Raw genomic sequence first — 20,089 nt, 5'->3', positions numbered from 1 at the left:
TCTAAATAAGTAGATAATAGGGACTCAAACACATATGCACATCTATCTATAAGATATTATATGTGTGGACATATATGCATAAATGTATTTGAGTAGAGTCTCACTTTAACATAGATTTGAAAGTAAGGTGGAAAAAAATGAGTAAACAACAACAGAAGACCATGACCATAGAAATTTACCATGGTAACAAAGATGTTCAAAACACAAACTCAGAAGACATCAAAATCACAACTGCTACATCCAAAGACTCAAAGAAAAATATGAAATGGTGTGTAGCCCAAAAGAATTCCAGGAAGAGCTCAAAAAGGGTTTTAAAATGAAATAAAATAGGTAGAAGAAAAATTGGGAAAATAAATGATAGTGCTATTAAAAAAATCATGGAGAAAGAGTTAATAGCTTGGCAAAGGAGGCACAAAAATATTAAAGAAAATAACTTAAAATAGAATAGAAGCACAAAAATCCACCAAAGAGAACTCTTTAAAAAATAGAACTGACCAAATTGAAAAACATATTAAAAATGTATTGAACAGAAGAACACTTTAGAAAGCAGAATTGTACAATTGGAAAAAAGGAGGTACAGAAGCTCAATAAATAAAATAATTCCACAAAATTTAGAATTGGGTAAGTTGAAGGAAATCATTCCAAGAGACATTAAGAAAAAATAAAACAAAATGAAAAGAATTTTTAAAAAGAAGAAAAAGTGAACTATCTCATTAAAAAAACAAAAACTGATGTGGAAAATAGATTGAGGAGAAATAATTTAAAAATTGTTGGACTATCTAAAAGTCTTGATATCACTTCTTAAGAAATTATCAAGGAAAAGTGCCCTGATATTCTTGAACCAAAGGGTAAAATAGGAATTAAAAGAATTCACCAATCATCCTCTGAAAGAGATCTCAAAATGAAAACTCACAGAAATATTATAGCCAAATTTCAGTGCTCCTAGGGGAAGAGGAAAATAATTTAAGCAGAAAAATGATTCAGATATTTTGGAACCATGATCAGGATAACACAAAATTTGGTAGATTCTATGTTAAAGGGTTGGAGGGTTCATAATATGATATTCTGGAGGGCAAAGGAGCTAGTATTATAACCAAGAATCACCTACCTAGCAAAATCCTTTAGAGGAAAAAATGGATATACAATGAAATAAAGAACTTTTAAGCCTTCCTGATGTAAAGACCAGAGTTGAACAGAAAATGTGACTTTCAGATACCAGACTCAAGAAAAGTATAAAACAGGTAATCAGGAAAGATAAATAATAAGTTATTGATAATGTTAAACTATTTACCTTTCTACATGGGAAGATGATACTTGTACCTTCTAAGAATTTTTGTCATTATTAGGGCAGTTGGAAGAAATATACATAGACAGAGGACATGGACGTGAGTTCAGTATGGTGCAATGATGTCTATAACATTAAAATAAAGGGATTAGAAAGAGGACTTACTATATTACCCTACAGAAAGGGGGAAAAGGGGATAGGCTGATGACAGAAGGTAGGGCAGATTGGGTGAGGAGGTAGTCAGAGGTAAATCCCTCTTGAAGATGGACAAGTTGACAATTTGAAAGAAGAGAGGAAGAAAGGGAGACAAAGAGGAAATAGGATGGAGGGAAAAATACAGTAATGTACAGAACCAGGAGAACATTGCAGGTAGTAGCAGCAATATTTCATAGCTATGAACTGTGAATGATTAAATTATTCTCAGCAATACAAAAATCCAAGTCAGTTTTGAGGAATTTATGATGAAAAATGCTATTCATCTCCAAAGAAAGAACTGATGGAGTATGAATTCAGACTGAAGCATACATTTTTTGTTTACTTTTTTGTCTGTCTTTTCTTTAATAACATCTCTAATAGAGAAATGTTTTGTGTGACTGCACATGTATAGCTTATATCAAACTCTTTGTCTTCCTTCTCAATAAGACAGAATTTGAAAGGCAAAATATAAAAAAAAACAGAATGTTAAAATAGTTTTCTCATGTAATTGGGGAAAATAAAATTGGGGAAAAAAGCAACAAAAGAGAATAGTGAATAGTAGAGCAAAAATTAAAGCATCGTGAACACAAATTTCAAGGTTGCTTTTAGGGGACTGATAGATTCGTTTATTAGAAGAATGACTGAAAGTCTGATTTTACAAGTTAAAACTAATATTTAGAATTATTTTAACTAGTCTCAGAATCAAAAGTAAACTCTTTTATTTGGAATTCAGAGCTCTTAATATGGAATCGAGTTTTTTCAGTCTTCTTGCCTTTTAATCCTCTCCGTGCATGCTACAATTCATCAACAATTGTCTTAAATATGACTCTATGCTTGGCATTGCCTGTCCCTCATCTTATTACATTCTCTTTCCTCAGTCATGTCTTTTGGAATCCTCAGTTTCCTTCTAGTCTCAAGTGCCATTTTCTGTGGTAGGTCTTTTCTGTTTACCTAGTTGCTAGTGCCTTTCCTTCATACAAAGCACCTTGTTTCTCCTTTGCATGTATCTTATGTATGTATTTTGTATATACCAATAAAGCCGGGGTTCTCAACCTTTTCTGTATCACGGGTCCTATTGACAGTCTGGTGAATCTTATGGATTCCTCAGAATAATATGCATTTTAGTTGAGTTGAGTTGAGTTTTGCTTGGAATTGTAATTGGAGGAAATACAACATTTTTGATAGTGGTTAGTGAATTTTTAAAATATATTTTTTTCCCTTTTCTAAGTCATGGATCCCTCAAAATCTGTAGACCCCAGATTAAGAATCCTTGCCATTCAGGCACATTTTATAACCTTGATTAGAATGTAAGCACCTTTAGGATAGGGGATTCCTTTTGTATTTTTATCCTCAGTGCTTAATACGGTACCTAGGAAAGTAGATACTCAATAAATGCTTATTGATTATTTTTCAAGAATCAAATTGGTTTAGCATGAAAAACACATTGGCATTTTTTTTATTATTCCTTAGTGAAGGGAAGCTAACATATATGGAGTGACTAGATATATACATAGAGTATATTTTATGCTGCTATATAGAATATTTCTTTTGTGATGCTGTCACTGGTGTAGGAAGTGATATCTTTGGGACAACTATACATAAATTTATTCGCTTGGAGTGTACTTCAGGTGAAATAGTTATTATGCTTATTGGGATAATTTTGAAGATATTTCCCCAGACCATTATACTGTATTAAAAATGTGTTATTCTTTCACTCCAGCAAGAGAAACATGATGGAATAACTCCAATATTTTGTCATAAATAGGCAATAGCTAAAAGTGCTATTGACCTTATTAAAATTCAAAAATCGTAGGACCTTATTAAAATCCATCTTGTGACAATAACTGAGGAAAGAGCCCAGAGTTTTCTTAATAATGAAGGATATAAACATGGTTAGAAATTTATTAAAAAGAAAAAGCTGTACTTGAGTTTTAATGAAACTTTATGCCTTGGATGCTAAATCAACCTTATATTAATGTAAGATTTTGGCATGTGTAAGCTCTTCTTCATCATAGATGTTTGGGAATAATAAGTGGATGTAAGACAATGACAGAATAAAGTCCAAAGTTTCAACTTATATTTTTTGTCAACAAAACAGTGACAACAAAATAATAATCCAGTGTCATATGATTTAAAAAAAAATAACCAGTAGTGAAAGGGATACCTTTCTTTAACCGTCATTAACCACTAAGCGATTAGGAAAATAAATTGGTTTTTTTCCTCACTTCATTTTGCATTAAAAAAATGTCCCTACCTTGGTTATTCCCTGGTTTCCTCTTGATTCCATTTTTAGGGTGACTTTTTTTGGTCTACGATCATAAAATGGTTGTCTACCTATCTCAGTTCTAGAGATCCCATGCAAATCATTCTGTTTTAGACAACATAGAATGAATATGCACTCATTCAGTTATAAGGGAATGATTTGGGGAACGGTTGTTGTTCTCACATTCCACATCATTTCTCTCTCTGAAAGACTAGGGAAATCCTCAGGTCCAAACCCAAACCATTTCTTTCAGCATTTGTTCCCACTAGCCCCCCCACCTCAAAATGCTGTGCTATTTGAGTTTATGATGGGACAACTAGAAAAACATAACCATGTAGTTTTTCCCTCAATACACATACCTTTGTCTGCCTACGTGTTTGTTTATTCATTTATTTATTTGTTTTAACATTCATTTAATTTTTTTAATTCCAAATTCTCTCCTCTCTCCTCCTCCTCAACCAATTGAGAAGGCAAGCAATATACCAATTACATATGTAAAGCCATGCGAGACATATTTCCATATTAGCTATTTAGCAACAAAAATAAATAAAAATAAGAAATATAAAGAAACTTTTTAAAAAGTAAGCTTCCATCTGTACTCAGAGTTCTCAGTTCTTTCTTTGGAGAGTAGATAGTATTTTGCTTTCCCCTTAAACCTTGGGGTTCTTAAAGCCATGAGGAGGAATAGACATGGGCCACTATTCTTCCTGGCCATCTAAAGCTATGCCATGTCTTCTACTCCCTCCTCACCTGATAATTGAACTTTACCTTTGGATCCATCCTTGGCTTTGATAATCCAGCTTTTGCCTTATCTTACTCCGTTCTGGACCTTTACCCACACTTCTAGGACATCTCTAACCATGCCACCACTTGTGTACCTCCCCATCGCCAGCTCCACTTTATGTGTTGTCTACCCCTTTTAGAATTTAAGCTCACTGATGACAAGGACTTTCATGCTTGCTTTTCTTTTTATCTCCAGAATTTAGCACAGTGTCTCCCATATAAAAGATGATGGCCAATTATTTTTTCTCTAATAGTAACCAGAGGCACCCATCAGCTTTAATGAGGCATCAGAAAAATGTTTCCTTCTACACCTTGGAGGACATATTGCATCTTTAATACAAATAGAAGAATTAAGGTAAATGTTAAATGTGAACATCCACAAAGGTATATCTTCTCATTATGGCAATCAGTCATTTGTTCTAGGGTATGCAAGGTAATCTACATTTTTTAAAACCTCCTACTGTGGTCATGAGAAGAACAGAAGAGAGGTGACTGGTGTTCTGCTTAGTGGCCCAGCCTCCTGAAATATTTCCTTCCCCCTGCCCCACCACTTTGTAGAGGTAGTCTAAATCTGGTACCTTCAGTGGATGGCAACAATTGTAAAGAAATGGAACAAGAATTGAGAAGCAAAACCTAAAAGTAATTTTTAAAATAATTTTAACATGTCAAAATAAAAATAAAGTTATGGGTTTTTTTAAATGCAAATGCTACTTAGCTGCCCACAATATGCTATATGAGCCAAAAGCGAATAATAAAATACAAGAGAGGAAAAAGGCAGATTTTATTTCAGTTTTAGAGGAATGATATGTGTAATGGTTAATCATCATGAGTAAGTAATGGAGATTCTATATTACATCATGTATATACCCATAAACTACATATCCATGGCCTTTCTTAACGTTCATTTGTACAAATGGCACCTTTAAAATGTACTATTACCCAGTCTTCACTTAGTTGGTTAACAATATTTGTTCAGTACTTATTACAGACAGAACACTGGATTTTAGGAAAGTGGGAAGTTTACTTACAAGATTTTGCATTATACTGGGAAATGGGGAGTGGTGGTGGTGAGACTATTAATATAATTTGTGTTTTATTTTAATTTTGATGAGAGATAATTTCCTCAAAAATAATAATGAGTCATAGAATATCTTGAGGTTTGTTTCTTTCTGTCTCCCTATTGGGGTACAAGTTATTGAACCGGACCCTCTTTTGCTTAGCACAGAGGGGAATGCTTTCCAAAGAGTCAGACTTAGACATTATGGATGAATAAAATCTTTGCTGTTGACAGTGCTATTATCTTTGATAATAGGAGAAGAGTTTTGTCTCCTTCAAAGATAGGGTATCCAAATTCATTTGGGAGTATGGGACAGCTACAAGCGCTAGGGCTGCTGGTTGCTGGTCCCTCGTAGGTCCATTGGGTCTTTTTGGAATTAATCTTAGGCTATGTCCTCCATGACCACACAGAAGGATATCAGATAGACAGATCTAGGCAGGAAGGTATGTTTACTTTCTTTAATGTGAAATAAACCTGTGAAGAGGTTGCATTTTGGTTTCTACTTTTGTTATCTGCATATTTCTAAGGAGCTCTTATTCACATTTTTTCTCCTGAGAAACTGAAAAAATTAGTGGAAAATGAGATTGCAATTCTAGTACCTTCTTTCAGTTAATGCAAAGACTTAGAGTGCATCCTAGAAACGGAAACTTCTTTTTTAAAAAAATTGAGACCTATAAAAATACTTAATCAGGAAAATAACTAAATTTTCTATGAGGAAGAAATAATCAAATTATCATTATAATGAAAAGGAATATACATTGCACCATACAAGGATTCCAGATTATCTTCCCTGAGCAGGTTATATACTTTTTTCTCAAGATTTTTTTGAAGAAAGACTTATAATATTTCAGGTTAACCAATCTGACTCACCTGTGTCCATTCATTTGTTTGTGGGTCATAGGATTCCATAGTGTTCAGGTAGGACTGTCCATCATACCCACCTACTGCATATAATCTGTCACCCAGCAGACAGACTCCAACAGCATCTCTAGGCATACTCAAAGGAGCCACCATGGTCCATGTGTCTGTTTTAGGGTCATATCTATAAAGCAAAGGGAAACTGAAAATAAATTATGTGGTATATTCTTAATTACAGCCTTATCAATGATTTATCTTCAGAGAGTATTTTTATGGAGAAAATTTTTTGCTTTATTAACTTTAATAATAAAATGAAAAGCTGATGATAGTAGAGAAATATGCAACAATTTGATTGTTTTGCTGTTGAGGGTTATATGATTTAGCTCTTAAGAAGACTTAAGAAAACAAATAATTTAACTTCATTTTACATTTTTTAAAGGTCTTTGGAATATTTCTTGGAAAAAGGGCATTATTACTAGCATTAAACCACTACTAAAATGTATTTTTAAGAGTCACAATTATCCTAAGTTGTAATCATGTATTTTTAAAAAATAGTACTTTATTTCCTTCTTTAAATGTAGCTTTTTCACTCTGACCTTGTACGTATACCTTTTGGTTTTATGTCGTCATCATCATCATCAGAAATATCTCTCCTCTTCTGCTACCCTAACAACCTTCCCTTGGAGAACTTTATTTTTTTAAAGGAAATGGTGGGGACCAGTCAAAATAGCCAGCAAACCTGTCAGTATATGCAGTGGTCCACAACCATAGCTCCCCGTGGTGACATCAAAAGGAGGGAAAGGTATTTTCTCACCTCCGGACAAACTTGGTCAGTATAAATACACATTAAAATTGTTGTTTTTTTCATTCACTGACAGTGCCACAATCACTGTGTATATTGGTTCCTTGGTTGGGTTTACCTTGTGCATCATCACATACTTCTGCAATACAATTTTAAAAATTATGAGACATCCCTTGGATTCAATACATATTACTTTAATCTTATTGGAAGTTAGGGTAATCCTTATTAATGGATAAGAAGATGCCATAAGCCTGGAACTGATAAAATAGCAGTACAACTTTTGCACTTTAAAAGTTGCAAAACATTTTTCGTAGTTATTCTGTGAGGTAGCAGCTACACCTATTATTATCTCCATTTTACAGGTAAAGAAACTCCCTAGATTTTTCTATTTGCTCAATGTCAGCTACTAAGTATCAGAGGAAGGGCTCAACCTGGAATATTTCTTGATTTTAAATCTTACACTCTTTTTCCTACATCATGTCTTTATAATGAACACATCATTTCCAAAATTGTACACAAGCATTTTGCATGTTTTGAATTTGAAGTAATCTTAATAATGCATTTGAAGAACGGTTTGATTAGTGGTCTAATGTGCTACAACTGCCTTGAAACTTAGACATGAGATGATTCACTTTAACTCACTATGAATAAGATTTGTAAAGTATAACCAGCAAATGTGAGATCTGCAAAAATAACTGTCAAAGGCTACTTTTTAAAATTTTTATTTATTTGTTTTGTTTTCAACAATCACTTTCATAAGTTTTAAATTTTCTCCCCTCCCTTCATTCTCTCTCCCTCAGACATCATGCAGTCTTATATGGGTTCTACATATACATTCTAATTAAACAAATTTTCATATTAGTCATGTTGCATAGAAGAATTAAAATGAATGGGAGAAACCATGAGAAAAACCAGACCAAACCAAAATATAACACAGGAGAAAATATTCTGCTTCATTCTGTGTTCTGATTCCATAGTTCTTTCTCTGGATCTGGGTGACATTTTGCATCAAGAGTCCTTTGGGAATGTTTTAGGTCCTTGCATGGCTGTGAAGGGCTAAGTCTGTCAGAAACAGTCCACACAGCCTGTGGCTGTTACTGTGTATGATGTTCTCCTGGTTCTGCTTATTTCACTCAGCATGAGTTCATATAGACAAAGACTGCTTCTAATAGCATTTACCCTTTGACTTGAAAGGTATGCCTTAAAGAAATGGATATGGGTCTTTGAATGGTCGATATAGAATGTGCTATAATGTCACTGATTTTTTTTCATGCTATTAGCGACAGATTTGAACTCTGAGAATCGACTCCCTTGGTATTCATGCCATACCATGTTAGACTTTCAAGGCTATAAAAGTTTTGAAGATGTCTGCCAGTTGAAAAGAGGGACTTATTTGATTATAATAAAATAACTTCTTGAAAGAATGAAATGCAGGCTATCTAAGCTATAATGAAGAGAGAGGATGGGCACCTGAAATGCCATTCAGAACTGGCAGGAAAACTTCAGCCACCAAGGGGTGATATATAGTCTACTGGTATTACAGTTTTGCTTAGGAATATGCCCAAAGTAACTCATTGTTTAGAAATGTAGCCTGGTTCATTCTGAATCAACGTTAGATTTTCATAGCACTTCTAGCTTGATGGATGAACAAGAGAGGAAAACTGTTTGAGATGTTTCTTGGCCAAAGTCAAAACCACCATGGTGAGAGGGAAACTGTGAGGCCCAAATTCCATTTGGAAATTTCTTTACCTCCCAGTCCTATTTGAATGAAACAGCAAGAAATATACTAAGCAGTACTCTAAGGAACTGGTGAATTTACTACAGCCTCAGCATTTGCGAAGTTGTATATAACTTGTTTAGCAGATTTCAGTTTGGGACTTTCTCTTTGGGCTAAATTTGTGAAGGGAGGAGGGAGGAGGTCAGATAGTGCGTTCTCCAGTACCTCTGCATTTCCTGTCATTGATTGTCTGAGCTGTCAGTCAGCATAGTTTGTCCTTCTAAACATGTAACAACAAATTAGAGAAATCCATGGATGGACTGACTTTGACAGACCACTCATTTTGCCAGGTCCATTGGAGGAAAGAGAGTGAGTACATTACTGTAGGTCTAACAACCATTCCTAGAACTAATCTTAGTGGAAAAATTCTACTTTTAGCCTTTTGTCTGCAAATGTTACAGATGTAAAGAAGTTTAGCACTTTACTCCAAAATTGTGGAAACCGTTCCTTAATTCACTCTTCATCCAACAACTTATCTACTTGCCTGAGAGTAATTTCCAGCCCTCAGAGATTAACGTTATATTAGCCCACATAGTATCTTAGAGTTTGGAAAAAAACCTTAGGAAAAAAAAAAGACTAGTTCAACTCCCTCATTTTATAGGAGAGAAAAACTGAGACAGAGGGATGAGGTACCTTTCCAGGGGTGAGTTGTTATCTACAAAGGTAAGAAAAGGCTTATTCATACATGCACCCAGATATGTTGGTAAGGTTATCAATGTCTACATACATGTAATGCATGCCTATATACATACGTAAACTGGTCTAAGGATACATATGACATGAACATATGTACACATACATACATATATACATGTGTATATCTATACATATGTATGAATTAGTTCTTTGTCAGAGGGAGGACTTAAATCCTGTTCTTCCGCACTCTAAGACTGCTTAGTCTACCCTTCCAGGACAGATACATGGTTTTTCACATTATTCAATTAACTCAGTTTTTATCATACAGTTCTATGAATTATGAAATGTAATGAACATGAATGTACATGAAATGTAATCATTACTTTCAGTCAACAAATTATTTGACAAGATATTTTTTGTGGGGGAGGGAATGAAGAAGAGAACTGAATTACACGGACACCTCCCACTCTCTGAATTTTCAGCGGCAAATTAATGAAATAGAGTTTTGTTTTAAATGTCCTGGAATCATGAACAGATGCTATAGGTCCTCCATATTGCAAAAATTTCTGAGAATTTGTCTTTAGCTGAATTCCCCGTTTCAGTCCATCCATTTAATGTGCACAGCGTTAGGCTGATAAGTGGAAAGTTTTCCCACTCTACAGCAATTATTGAAGAAGCACTTTACCCTTCCCTGCCTGTTACAGGTGCAACGGGGCCACAAAGGCCAGATCTCCTTGGCTGTAAATGACATCATTTCCATCTGTTAATGGCAATCATTAGAATGAGCTGGCTGTGAAGATTTTTGAAAGGCATGTTGCTTTTTTCCCCTCTTTGTTCCAAACTTTACACATCCCCAAAGGATTCCAGAAGATTTTTGTTCATTTTAGGTCTCCAAAGGAGTTGCTATGTGTTTCATTAACTGATTCACATTAAATGGATGGGGATCAAAACAGCTGCAAAGCTGCTTGTAAAATGTAAGAATTCCTTTTAAATCAGATTCCGTAGAAGCTGCATCTAAACTGGAAAACACTGAAGGACTCCAAAAATGTTTCCAAGAGAGAGGATTATAAGTACAAACCAATATGTGTGTTTGAGGAGCCGGGGGAGAGGAGGGACAGATATTTGCACATTAGCAATAATCTTCTTACTAGTCTATCCATTTTCAGAAATAGGGCAAGTGGTCAATTTTTTTTATCAGGGAAATTTTGGGTCACACATATAGTTATAATGTCCTATAACCATTTGTTTCAACAACACTTTCTGAAACAATTGCTTCCCTTTTTTAGTTGAATATTTTCTGTCAAATAAAGCTTTTATTTTTTTCCCCAGTTACATGTCAAGAAAATGTTTAGCATTCATTTTGACAAGATTTGGAGTTCCAAATTTTTTCCTCCCTCTCTTCCCTCCCTTCTTCTGAAAATGGTAGGCAATTTGATGTAATTTATACATGTGGTATCATGAAAAAATATTTCCTCACTAGTCACAGTTGTGAAAGAAGAAACCAATCAAAAAGAAAAAAATGAGAAAAAAATAAAGTAAGTGGGGAAAAAGTATGCATTGATCTGCAATCAGAGTCCACCAATTCTTTATCTAAATATGGATAGCATTTTACTTTTTGAAACCTTTGTACTTATCTTGGATCATTCTGTTGCTGAAAAGAGACTAGTCATTCAGAGCTGATCACATAACATTACCGGTAACTGTGTACAATGTTGTCCCAGTTCTGCTCATTTCATATGCATTTCATACATGTCTCTCCAGATTTTTCAGAAATCTGTTTATTATTTGTTATTGCAAAATAGTATTTCATTACATTCATATATCACAACTTGTTCAGACATTCCCCAATTGATGGACATCCCTTCAATTTACAATATTTTGCTACCACAAAAAGGGATGTTATAGATAAAATTTTTAAGTGGGAGAAAAAAGTGCCTTCAGGGTTATTGATTTAGGGACAATATTTTTGCTTCCTATATTGGCATAAAGGAGCAGAATGGTGAAGAATGGTCTACTTATGCATTTTGCTGGTGCACATTCAAGCAAGCTCTTCAGTCATTCTGATTCACTGAGGCCAGCAGCAGTATAACTAACATTTACCCAGCCTCTGGCAAATTTCATAAAATATGCCTAGGGCAAGTTTCAAAAAATGAGCCTGGGGCAAGGAGCATGAAAATTGCCCTGAAATTAACTTTTAAAGACTAATCCAGATATTGTCTGTATTTGGTGGAGAATGAGGGGAGAGGCCTCTGGAGATGGAGAGGACTTTCTACAAGGAATGGGGGAGAGGTGAAGCTCACCTGAGATCTAAAAGATTGGACCATCTGAATGAACAATGGTTCATTTGAACTAGATGCTAAATTTAGTTTCTTCTATTCTGCTGAAAGGAATGTAAACGTTGTCAGTTCCTTCTGACACCCTGAGACAAAAGGTGAGTGACCCCATCTCAATTATCAAACTGATGGACAGTCTGAATGGGGACATAAGCAAAGACTGCCACTTTTATTTTCCCTCCCACTTAAGGAACGGGGAAGAATAGTTATAGAAAATCAAACTAAATATTTTGTACTGTAGAGCCATGATCATGATTTGACTTGTCATTATTAGGATAATTAAAATTCAAACTTGAGTGGCAAGCTGACAACAAAGGATTCCAAATTGACTGTGATAGCTTCTTAACAAACATTTTTTGCATGTTCAATCTGGTAGTCAGTATTTTATTTCAAATCCAGGACATACAGAAAACTTTTAAGAAAACAAAAAAAATACCTAGTTCTAGTGACAGCATTTAAATTAATGTATTGATAAAAAAAACATGCAAAATCAAGCAAAAAAAAATCCAAAGCAAAAACCTATGCAGTTTTTTTTTTCTTTCACAGTAATTATTCTCAGATGCTCTGTACATGAGGGTTTCCAGTTAAATAATTCAATATCACTCAGTGACATTTCTCCTTGTCTTCACCTTTAAATTCATTATTCTCTAAATGTAGAATATTTTTTCTTATTCTCTGTAGCCTAGGGAATCTCAAAGTTATTATACAAAGACGAAATCAACAGTTTTTCTAGCTGAGGAAAGAAAATAAGACAGAGAAGGAAAGAATTTTCTAATCAATTGCAATAGTAAATTTCTTTTCATCCTCATTCTGTTGATAGGATTCAGTTCTAAGCATTCTTTTGAGCCTTACCTACTAGGTATGTCTATATTTATAAATCTATTTTGTAGATATGGGAAGCTAATGGATACAGAGGATAGAGTGCCATGCTCAAATATGTCCTTACACACGCTAGCTGTGTGAACCTGGACAAGTCACTTAATCCTGTTTGACCTACTTTGCTTATCTGTAAAATGAGCTGGAGAAGGAAATGGTAAACTAGTCCAGTAACTTTGCCAAGAGAACTTCAAATGGGGTCACAAAGAGTTAGATGTGATTGAAATGGCTAAAATATGTAGATAGATGGAAATATCTCTATGTATCTGTATCTATATATGTATATATCTATAAGTATAGATGTCTATATACACTTGTATATATGTATACATATATGCCTTCTTATATTTAAATATTCTTCCTTTCCAGCTACTCACCTTGGACTTTGTTGACTTACAATGAAAGTATTACATCAAAGAATCCATAGTTTATAGTTCTTAGGAAACTGAAGACACTATGCACAGTCGCTAAAGTTGGAAGTAAAATGTAATGACTTGAGCCATAGGATCCTCTTAAAACTGAGGTTAGTTTATCTTTAAAGAACTGTGAAGATAGTGTGAGTATTTTGTTTTCAGGAGTTGTAAACTATGACTATTGGGTTTTTTTGTTTGTTTCTTTGTTTTTTTGGTGTTGTTTTGCTTTGCTGTCATTCCAGAATGATCTATTAGATAAAAGGCTGACCTTAGTCGTAAAGATACGGGTTCCACTCATATCTGACGTAAACAGTCCATATGACCATGAGTAAGTCCCTTTACCTGTCAGTTGTTGTTCTTCATTTTCAAAGTGGAACAAAATGACATCACCATGATTAAGTGAAGTTTCAGTGTGTCCAACTGTGGTTGATAAGACCAATATGAGCTCCAAATGCTCATCCAGATTGGGCACGGATAGTCCGTATGAATTTTTGGGGTGGATACTCCAAATTTGAACATCCTATGTTTACTTTGTGCTGTCTCCATTCTGCTTTGCTCATAGAGCACAGCACCTTTTCTGATGTGGGCATGCCATCCTGAACAGTCCTGTGCCAGTGTCTCCCATGTTGCACAGTCCAATCCAAAGGTCTTGAAAGTGTCCTTGTATCTCTTTTTCTGACCACCATGTGATCACCTGCTCCATCTGAGTTCTCTATAAAATAGTCTTTTTGGTAAGTGTACATTTTACTATTGAACAACTTGGCCAGTCCATCAGAGTTGCGCTCTCTGAAGCATAGTTTGAATGCTTGCCAGTTCAGCTTGAGTGGTATGGGTGATGTCTTTTGATTCGTGCATAAATTGGATTTAAGTGAGGCAGAGTTGCACGAAGTCGTCAGCTTCACTCTCTCCTCTAGAGTCATCCTAGTCCAGTGGCAGGACAGAGTCCAGACAGTTGGTGAGGGCTTAGGCTGTAGTGGATGACCTTGGTGTCTTTGGTGTCTAACCAAGCTCTAAGCACTCCACATTGCCTGCTTCAGCTGCCTTCAGAGCTATTGGTACAAATTGTTCTCATCTGCCCATTCCACCAGAGGAAGTTTTCACATGCTTGGGGTAGACCGGCCCCTAACTCAACAGTGGGTTTGAGACCCCCTGTTTACCCTCAACCTGGTTTGACCCATCTGTAGAAACAGTTAAATTTACCAGGGTGTGGCCACTGCACATGCTGCATCTTCTTGGAACCACAGGTGAGAGTTGGGTGGAGCAGGTGACCACCAAAGGTGGAAAGAGCCCCAAAAGGGCTCAGGAGACATCACACCAAGGTGCTGGTCCTCAATGAAAACACCCTATGCCTCTTTACCTGTCACTAGCTCAAGCAACAGAGACAGAAATGGCTCATCTGCAGGTTCAAGATAGTTTCTGCTTATGTGGAACAGATCTGTCCCTCACACTGATTAAATCATAGGACTATAAATAAATGAACAAATTCAAGAGCATTAGATGAAATGAACTAGAAAGAATTTTAGAGACCATTTCATCTAATGTTCTTGAATACTGAAACCTAGAGGTTGAGCGATTTCCCCAACATTGCATAGGGAGTAGACAGCATGATAGTGGATAGAGAACTGGCTTTGCTGATTGGAGGGCTTGGGTTCAGGTGCTACCTCTGACACAAATGGGCTATATAACTCTCCACTAGTTACTTAATCTCTTAGAGTTCCAAAAAATGCTCTAATATTATAAAATATAGAGATAATGTTGATTTACATTGGTTGTGTGTTTTTCATCATATAGGAGCTCCCTCTATCAATAGAATCACAAAGTCTGATTCTTACCCATATTTACCTGAGTAGTGAATTATGGAAATTCATTTTACTAAAATGGAGTACAATCTAAATTCAGGTTTACAGGATTTTAAATCAAAAGAGAATCTATGAATGGTTCTTTGCTCTTTTGAAAAAGACTCACTTTTTTTTCCATGTTGATATAACTCTTGAGATGATTAAATAGCTTTTAAATATTAGTTTGGGAATTTATAAGTAAATGAATCACACATGCTGTATTTTAACTGATTGTTATAAATCATATGTGACCAGGATTTAAGAAAGAAAAGTTATTGGTTAAAACTAAGTTGTAATTTGATTTGATCATAGGAAGAAAACCAGTGACTATCAGGCCAAATAGATAAAAAAAAAATTGACTTTAGAAAAAAATAAACTATATGAGGAAATGAAGAAAAATTAACTCTAATAAGAATTTAGTCAAAATCACAGAAGTGGGAAACTATGGGTTATAGACTTAATGAGCATAGAATATTACATATAATCAAACTGGGTCAATATACATCAGTTAGTTTTTTTAATGTTTTTTTTCCTTTTCCTGTTTTTCCCTTTGTTTTCATAGATGATTCTTGAGGAGGAAGACAGGTGAGGGATATATTTGGATGTACAAAATACATCAATAAATGTTATCAATGAAGAAAGGAATAAATTAGAAAAATAATTTTATCATTGGAATAATTAGATTTTTGTAAATAACAAATCATTGGGAAAATATGATAATAAATGCCTTTTGAAATTTTAATTTAGCCATCAAACTTAAAACCTCTGAAACAAATGCCAATTTTTACTTCTTACTTCATCCTTCTACTAAAAGAATATGTGTTCAGATGGAAGCAACTGCTTGGGATGAGGTCCTGGAAACTTATGGCTTTAATGAATATCAGTGGAAAAGCTTGAATTTGGTACTCAGCATGTAGAGGGCTAAAGGATATATAAGTCCAGAGTATGCCAAGAAGGTAAGTAAACCTCCCACTTTGAAACTGATATGAGTAAGATGACATGAAATATGTGAAATTTAATGCCTTCAGACTTAATTAACTTTGGAGTAGAGAAGGGATTGAGATAAACTAGTATATAGCCTGAAACACATGAAGGTGACATCTACTGTATACAACTTTCTAGAATATCAGACCTCTTTTCAAACTTCATCCTTTTTGAACTCTAACGATGTCTTCATTCTTGAATCTTGACAATATTTTTAATGACTTTTTATACTCCATTTTGATATTTTTTTCATCCTTGGCTAACATAAAATTACTCTGTCCTGGTTCTCATCACCGTTCCAATGAGTCCTTAATTGTCAGATACAGTGGTCTTTTCTTAGTCCTCATCCTTTTTTACCTCTCTGTGATACAGTTGAAATTCCTCTTTTTCTTGATATTCTCTGTCCTCTGAGTGTTAATAATACTACTCTTTCTTGGCATTCCTCCTCATTGGTGTTTTACTCCTTTAAGTCTCCTTTGTGATGTCATCATCTATACAACATCTCCTTGTTGTGGGTATATCCTGAGGCTCTATTATGGATCCTTTCTATTTTATCTATTAAAGAAGTCCCAGATTAATATATCCAATTTTGGTATCTATCCTGAGTTCTGGTCTCACAGCACCAACTGCTGCTTATATATTTGCCCTGGACATAACATTAGTATGTCCAATATATGTTATTTTTCCCACGTTCCCTGTTTGTTTGTTTTTCCCTTTTTTCTGTCAAAACTGCCATTACCTTTCAAGTGCCTCAATCTTACATTATCCATAACTCATCATTCTCCCACACCCACTCCACATATTCAATTGATTGTCAGATCATACCTTTTCTAATTCCACAACTTTTTCTCAAATTTACCCCCTTTTTACTACTCACAAAGACCTTTTGCCTTAACTGTTACAATGGTATGATAATTGATCCTTGGTCAAGTATCTACACTCCCATCCATCTTCCACACAGTTGTCAAGTCACCCCCATGCTCAATACCAGAGTCTCTATCCTGCTTCTGAGATAAGATATAAATTCCTCTGTTTGGCTTTTAAAGCTCATCTCAATTTGTCTCTATTGAGCTTATTATATCACTCTCTCTTTTACACTCTACAATCCCATCAAATCATCTTTCCTTTGCCTTACACATGGCATTCATTTCTTATCTCCATGCCATTGCACTGGCTTACCCCAATGCCTGTGGTGTAATTTTCTTATTTATTTTGCATTACAATTATCTACTCTGAGAAGGAGACTTTGAGGTCTTTCACTAGTAGAGTTTTACAATTCCCTCCTGTAATTAATTTAATTTCTCCTTTAAGAATTTAGATGCTATTGGTGCTTATATGTTTAGTGTTGCTATTCCTCCTCTATGTTGTTTTTTTTTAGGAAGATGTAATTTTCCTGATTATCTTTTTTAATTAGTATTATTTTTGCTTTTGCATTACCCAAGATCATGACTGCTACTCCTGTCTTTTTTACATCAGCTGAAGTACAATATATTCTGCTCTACTCCTGTATTTTTAATGGTTTGTTTCTGTTCCAAGTATATTTCTTCTAATCCATTTTTCTGTCTACTTCTGTTATATGTGCAAATTCATCTCATTCACACTCATAATTACCAACAGTGCATTTTCCTCCACTCTATTTTCTTTTGTTTTATCTGTGGTTGTAGTTTTAACCTGTTCCTCCTAAAGAGTCTGTGTTACTTCTGACTACTGCTTCTCTTAATCTACTCTGTCTTTTTCTCATCCACTCTTTTGTTATCATCTTCCCCTCCTAATTCTCTATAAGATAAGAGAGATTTTTATACACAAATAAATGTGCATAGACAGTCTGCCCTTTTTGAGCCAATTCATAAAAATGTTAAGTTCTAGGATCCCCCCTTCATTTTTCCCTTTACTCTGAAAGTTCTTTCTAGTAAAGTTCTTTTTTTCTAGGTGAGATAATTTTCCTTATTCCTCCTTTCCCTTCACCCTTATCCCAGGACAACTCTTTCCCATCCATTTTTTTGAGATCTTGCTAAAATAATTGATTCAATCCTATGCCCTCTATGTGTGGTCTTTCTAACTTCTCTAATGATGATAAAGTGCTTAGGAGTTGCATATATTATCTGTTGTATATATTATAACAATCTAAACAGTTTAACCTTATTGCTTCCCTTATGGTATTTCTTTCATTTTTAACTTTTTTTGCTTCTCTTGAGTCTTGGATTTGAAAGTCAAATTTTCTATTTATCTCTGGTCTTTTTTATCAGGAATACTTTAAGTTCTCTATGTCACTAAAAATCCATTCCCCCCTTCCTTCAGTATCATACTGATTTGTGGGTAAGTTATTCTTCTTTGTAATCTTAACTTCTGTGTATTACAGAATATCGTATTCTAAGCCATCTGCTATTTTAACATGGATGATGTGAAAGCTTGTGTGACCCTGAATGGCTCTATGATATGTAAATGTTTATGGTTAAGTCTAGAATTTAGCTGCAATATTCCATTGACTTTTCATTTTGAGATCTCTTTCAGAAGATAATCAGCAGATTCATTCAATTTCTATTTTATACTCTGGTTCTAGGATATCAAGACAATTTTTTTTAATATTCTTTTGAAATGTGATGTCCAAGCTCTTTTTTTTTTTTTTTTGTTCCTGGCTTTCAGACAGTGCAGTAATGCTTAAATTATCTCTCCTTAATCTCTTTCCTAGGTCAGAAGATTTTCTAATCAGATATTTCACATTTTCTTTTATTTCATTATTTTCATTTTGTTTTAAATTGTTTCTTAATGGATGACAGAGTTATCTTCCACTTGTCCAATTTTATTTTTTGGGAAATTATTTTCTTCGATGAAGTTTTGTATTCCTTTTTCTATTTGGCAAACTCTGATTTTTTAAGGTGTTGTTTTCTTCATCATTTTTGTATCTCTTTTACCAAGTTGTTATTATCTTTTCATAGTTGTCTTGCACTGTTTTCATTTCTTTTCCTAATTTTTCCTCTACTATTCCTATTTGATTTTCAAAATCATTTTTAAAAGTTTTTTCCAGTATCTTTTTGTCATTTTTCTAAATCACTTTTGTTTTTCCTTTGAGGTTTTGCTTGCATCTCTTTTAACGTCATGTCTTCTAACTTTGTGCCCTGCTCTTCCTAGTCACTTTAATAACTTCTTTTGATCAGATTCTTTTTTTTTTTTTTTTTTTTTTGCTTCCCCACAGTGTTTCTTAACTTTTGAACTTTACGTTAAAATTTGAGTTTGTTCTCAAGGTAGCATTGGAAGCGGATAGGTGTGTGAGCATTTGGCTTTTTTGCATTGCACTTTCAGAACTTGTTCTGGGAGTTTAGAAGTTTTTAGTGCTTCCAAAATGGTGTGATCCATGGGGAGACATGGTCACTGTTCCCTTGAGAGCAGAAGCAACATTAATTAGGGCCTTTTCTCACTTGTAACCAAAAGGAATACTGTTTCTCAGGGATCCTTATCCCTTGTGACTTAAATAAATACTGCTTCTTAGGGCTCTGGTTCTCTTGGGTCAGCAAATAGTCTTCTCTGCCCTAGATCTATGACTTGGGAATAGGTATAAGTAGTAAAGTTGCAAAACAGCATCAAGTCTTGCATTCAGTACTAGTATAGAGATCCTCTGAAGTCTCTTTGTGACCCATTGTCAGAAACCCTAACCATCTCTGGTTTAAGAATTCTCAAAGCTACAGCTGTTGTTGATGCTGCTTCTTCAAACACCATAAATTGTCTTGAGCTGGGAAAATATTTCATCTTGACCTTTTGTTGGCTCTGTTATTCCAGATTTGATTTAAGTATTATTTTAAAATTTTCTGTAGGGGAATATTGAGATAGCTGCTGGAATATCTACCTAATAAGAATGAATTTGGGAGAATTTCAAAATATATTAAATTTAGACAATTCTAACATAAAGATGAACAATAAAGCAATTAAAGATATGAACATTATTCATTATAGGTCTTTGGAATTTTTAAAAATAATACCTATTTTTAAAATAT

General features: G+C 34.5%; 1 protein-coding gene across 1 annotated transcript in view; it reads right to left on the bottom strand.

Moving 5' to 3' along the window:
- KLHL1 (kelch like family member 1) overlaps nt 1-20,089 on the bottom strand; it is a 566,614-nt gene that overhangs the window by 10,191 nt on the left and 536,334 nt on the right. The window contains exon 10 of the mRNA XM_072622321.1: nt 6,454-6,625. Within this exon, the coding sequence (XP_072478422.1) occupies nt 6,454-6,625 (172 nt within the window). The remainder of the gene's footprint in view (nt 1-6,453; nt 6,626-20,089) is intronic.

This window comes from Notamacropus eugenii, chromosome 6, assembly GCF_028372415.1.
Source record: "Notamacropus eugenii isolate mMacEug1 chromosome 6, mMacEug1.pri_v2, whole genome shotgun sequence".
Classification (NCBI taxonomy): Eukaryota; Metazoa; Chordata; class Mammalia; order Diprotodontia; family Macropodidae; genus Notamacropus; species Notamacropus eugenii.
This window is presented reverse-complemented; position numbering and strand designations above follow the sequence as displayed.